This window comes from Nematolebias whitei, chromosome 9 (genome assembly GCF_014905685.2).
Source record: "Nematolebias whitei isolate Nwh7 chromosome 9, NemWhi1, whole genome shotgun sequence".
NCBI lineage: Eukaryota > Metazoa > Chordata > Actinopteri > Cyprinodontiformes > Rivulidae > Nematolebias > Nematolebias whitei.
The window spans coordinates 29094846-29099175 of record NC_056506.1 but is presented as its reverse complement, the minus strand read 5'-3'; the positions used below and the strand labels follow the sequence as shown (position 1 = coordinate 29099175).

Below are 4330 nucleotides of genomic sequence, written 5' to 3'. Positions count from 1 at the left end.
GGGGGGGCACTCCAGCCTCCAGATCCAGGGAGGAGAGCTGGTGACCTGACTGTGCCGCGTTTTCTCTATTTAGTTCCTGCACCTCTTCGAGAAGCAAAGCCTGTTTCTTCAGGGAGACATTATCTACAGAGAGACCACATGGAATTCTTATTATAAAAAGACACCATCAGAGCTCTTTTGAATATTAAAAAGTTAGAAATTTCATGAGGTTGACAAATATTTCACTAAAACATTTTGTCACTGTGCATGCAACCTTATAAATCAATGTTAGTTTACATGTTTCTAAATGATGTGCAATAAAATTTTAAATGCAGTTGTATTGTATAATACAATAAATTATACAAATACGAACTTTATATATATTTAAAAAAAAGGTTGAACAAGTAAAAGTCTGCTGATTTCAGTACCTGCATCATCTGGAGGTTTCATCTCCTTCTGAGCTTTAAGACTCTTCTGGCTCAAACTAGGCTTATCCGTCCCATCTTTGCCTTTATGATCTTTAAGCTGTGAAACAAAAGAAAAACAGTGAAACCAGTAAGATTGTGCTTGTGTGTTTATCCCTAAAGAATTCATATTCACTAAAATGTTGCTGATTGATGTTGGGTTTATTTTTGTCTGAAACAAACAATTCAGATCAGTCCCTCAACCCTGTTTTATTCATTTTATTTTATTTTTTCCATTTTTTTTAAATAACTCCACTGCCGTGACTAACATGACTTTTGGTATTATATGTTTTTTTTTTGTTAGTAAAGTCAAACCAGCAGTATCCACAAGACAACAGTGTTTAGCTTCATAGTATGAAGAGTGAGGCAGCAGCCGGTACAGTCAGAAATGCAAAAGCACACACAAATACAACATAAATAAAAAAAGACAAGTTCTACTAAACAGTTTATGAGCACAGTAAACGTACAAAGTTTCCACATTTACGGGATGCGAGGAAACGCTTTGGTCCATGGAGCTTTATCTTGCGAGAGGGCTGCAGAGAACTGGCCTCGCATGCAGGATTTACCTCCTGTTTTCCTTTATTGGCTGTGTTAGAGGAAGTTTTCTAATAAAAAGACAAGATGGAAAAGCTTATAATAGGAAGATCAAATAAAGTGGCACGTTTAAATTAAGTTAGAGTCTCCAGCAATACAAGCAACACGGTGAAATAAAAAAAAGATACTTGACATTATAGACATGTTAATGTTCTGCACAGAAATGATACACATTTACATAAATATTGAGTTAGAAGTTCCCTAAATGACAAAGAAGGTGCTGCAAGGGACAAGCCCTTATACAAAATGAGCACACTTGTTGCATGTCACCATGCTCATTTCAGTTTATATAATGACATGCCTTTGCTTATTCATGGCTGATGGATCGACGGCAGCAGGGCAGTGAATTTATAGCTTATCCCTTGTCGCACTCAGCAGTGGAATGTAATGCTGACCCTCTGTGGAAAATATTACAAGGACTGGACGTTGTTGTTCAGATTTCCCCGCTGAGTCAAAGATACTCGCTAAACACACACTGATCAGGTTCTGATGGAAACGCCTGCCTTGAGCCTGAGATGACGCACATTCGGTTATGAATGCTGTTGCGATGTAAACAGGGAAAGGTGAGTTTTCAGGGCAGGGATTACCCTAGAGACAGCAGGGTGGTTAAGATCTTTGACTGGGAGACCGGGGCGTGTGTGTGTGTTGAAGAGACAAGACAAGAATTACATGTTAAATATTTTATTTTACTTAACCTGTATTTGTACAGTCTCGTTGAGTCATAAGGACTCATTTTGTGTTTGAGAGCAGATGGTGGGGGTTAAGGGCCTTGCTCAAGGGTGCAGAGTGGATGCAAATGATGGTGGAGGCAGGTGTGGGTGTTTCATCTTTTCCACCCACATTTTGACGTTGTCAGTCCGGGGAGTCGAACCAGCGAACTTCCAGTCACAGGCCCACCTTCTCTAACCTCTGCGCCACCACTCCCCGTTAAATTAAATTTTCATGACTGTGAAGCTCTCTGATGACATCACAGAAACACGAGCCAAAGAGCCTTAGATCTTTTTGATGATCGTCATTAATTAGGAAGTAAAAAAAAAAACAATTAAAAATTACGAGCAAACTTTTTTAATTCAATCAGGGCAAATTAGCTTTAAGTCTAACTAACTCTACTGTTTCAGTGTTTTTTATTAACATAAAATATTACTATCACAACCTTTTAGAGCCGTTTGATTTTCACTTTTATTTCTTACTTGAAGGAAAAACAAACCCTCTGGAGCCATGCAACTGGCAGGAGCGTCACAACGTTTCTGCTGCCAAGTAGCACTTAGTGACCTTTTTATAGAGCCATCACACTCCACCTAATGACCCGATCAAAAAGGACAGAAAGCAGATCAGATTTGTAGGTAGCTTCAGCCCCACATGAAGAAGTGTACAGTATATGAACATTTCAAACTGATAAATCTAAAGCAATCTGATATGCTTATGAATGCGTATAACTCTTTGACAATCATTAATTTATTTGTGTATGTTAAGACATTTTGTTAGCCATGGAATAATTACTTAGCATTAACTTCAGACAACGTCCGCTTTACTCATTTGTAGCTCTTCTGAAGTTGAGCTGGTTCCCCTAACCGGCACAGTAATAACATGAACTCTGGAACAAGGTAAGACTAGTAGTGCTGGCTCAACACATCCACAAAAAATATAAATGAATGAGAGAAACAGAGGTCAAAAAAAGAAAGGGTTTGACCTCTTCATAAATTGTTGACACTTGGTAAGCTGAAAAGAGGGTAAACCCAACAAATTCTGCAGACCCCAAAACTTTGGGTGGAAAAAAAAAAGAAACCCAAGCCACTCTTATTTCCCCCTCATACTGGCCCTCTCGTGTGATGCCAGAAGTCCCACACAAAGCCTAATGCCAAGGAAGCCACATTGCGTCCACCACAGGATGACAGCCAAGAGCAATAAACATGAGTTAAACTGGGACTTTACACAAATGCCAGTTTTACAGTTCAGTAGCAACTCATCTAAAAATTGCTTTCTGAATTTCTTTACTCCGAAAAAAGTTGTTGCCAAGTATGCATGCCAAGGTCCACCGTGACGATGGACCATTTCTCCACTTTACTAAGCTGTATTGCAAACAAAAATGCATTTCACGTGCAACAAAAATGTGGGTCAACTGCACAGCTGCGATCGTTTTCACATGTTCTGCCAAGAAAAACAAGATGCCAAGATCTAAGATGTCAAAGTCAGTTTGGAAAAGAGGATGTCCTGAATAAGCAGCCCAGACAAACACAAGACAACAGGTAAAACATACATTAAAAAGCATGTATATATACATTAAAATCATAAATGCACTTTTAAGTTAAATAACATTTTACACTTAAGTCTTTTTTCCCCAAATTGTCTCACCTTGTCAAGCGTTTTAGTTGTTGTATCCGTGGATGATTTCCTCTTAGTCATCTGCTTTCCTTTAGTGTCTTTAGATTTGGCTTTCCGAGCAGCTGGGCCTTTGAACATCCTCTCTATAATCTTTGAACTCTTTACGGTCTCCCCAATGAAGCTGATGACCTGCTGCATGCTGAGGACCAGTTTCTCCATCCCCTCCAGTTTCTGAGCCTGCTGCTCAGACCGCTGGTTCACCACGGACATGATGGTGCTCATCTCCTGGCAGATCTCCCGCACTTCACGCCCCATCACCTGGGTTTGATTCACCATCTTGGGCGGGAGATGGATTTCCTCCTTATCGACCATCAAATGCTCCATATCCTGTTCGATATCGTCGATTTCCTGAGACATTCCATCGAGTCGACTGAGGACTTTTTCTTGAATGTTGATGAGCTTATCCATCTTGGTGCTCAGTGAATCAATGCGGTTTTGAATGAGGTCAAAGCCTGCATTATTACAATCTCCCATTGCGTTTATTACCAAGGAACTCATACTTTCCAGTGATTTAAAAAAATCCTTGTCAACACACCACCTCGAAGTAAAAATAGTGCAAATGATGTAGGTAAAAAAGGAGATGTTCTTTCAAAAAATGTTGCCAGGTTTACAGAAAGCAAAATAAAATTGAATGAAAATTTTAAATAATTAAAAATTCTAGATCCTGATAATCTGATCGACATACAACTCCTTGTTTTATTTCAAAAGGAAAAAAGCTCAGATAGTTTGATCTGTTATAAAGTCCGCTCTCTGCTCTTCCCTTCTAGATTCGGTATTAAGAACAGAGTGAGCCGGTGCACCTAAATGTAAATGGTCGGCCTGCGTCAGCAGGGTTCAAGTGTAAGAGGTGGGGGCTTGGCAGTGGTTGGGTTAGGAGACATTTGAGAGCCTTCAAGTGCTGAGCCCATCTC

At 39.7% G+C, this 4330-nt stretch overlaps 1 protein-coding gene across 1 annotated transcript; it reads right to left on the bottom strand.

The window, feature by feature from the left end:
• On the bottom strand, positions 1 to 4190 carry LOC119415052 (the record flags this gene model as incomplete). The annotated part of the gene is given in 4 exon segments (XM_037682185.1): positions 1 to 123; positions 408 to 504; positions 911 to 1048; positions 3390 to 4190. Coding segments are annotated over 4 exon segments (886 nt in total), but the record flags the coding sequence as incomplete, so codon positions are not given.
• Between the last annotated feature and the right edge of the window lie 140 nt (positions 4191 to 4330).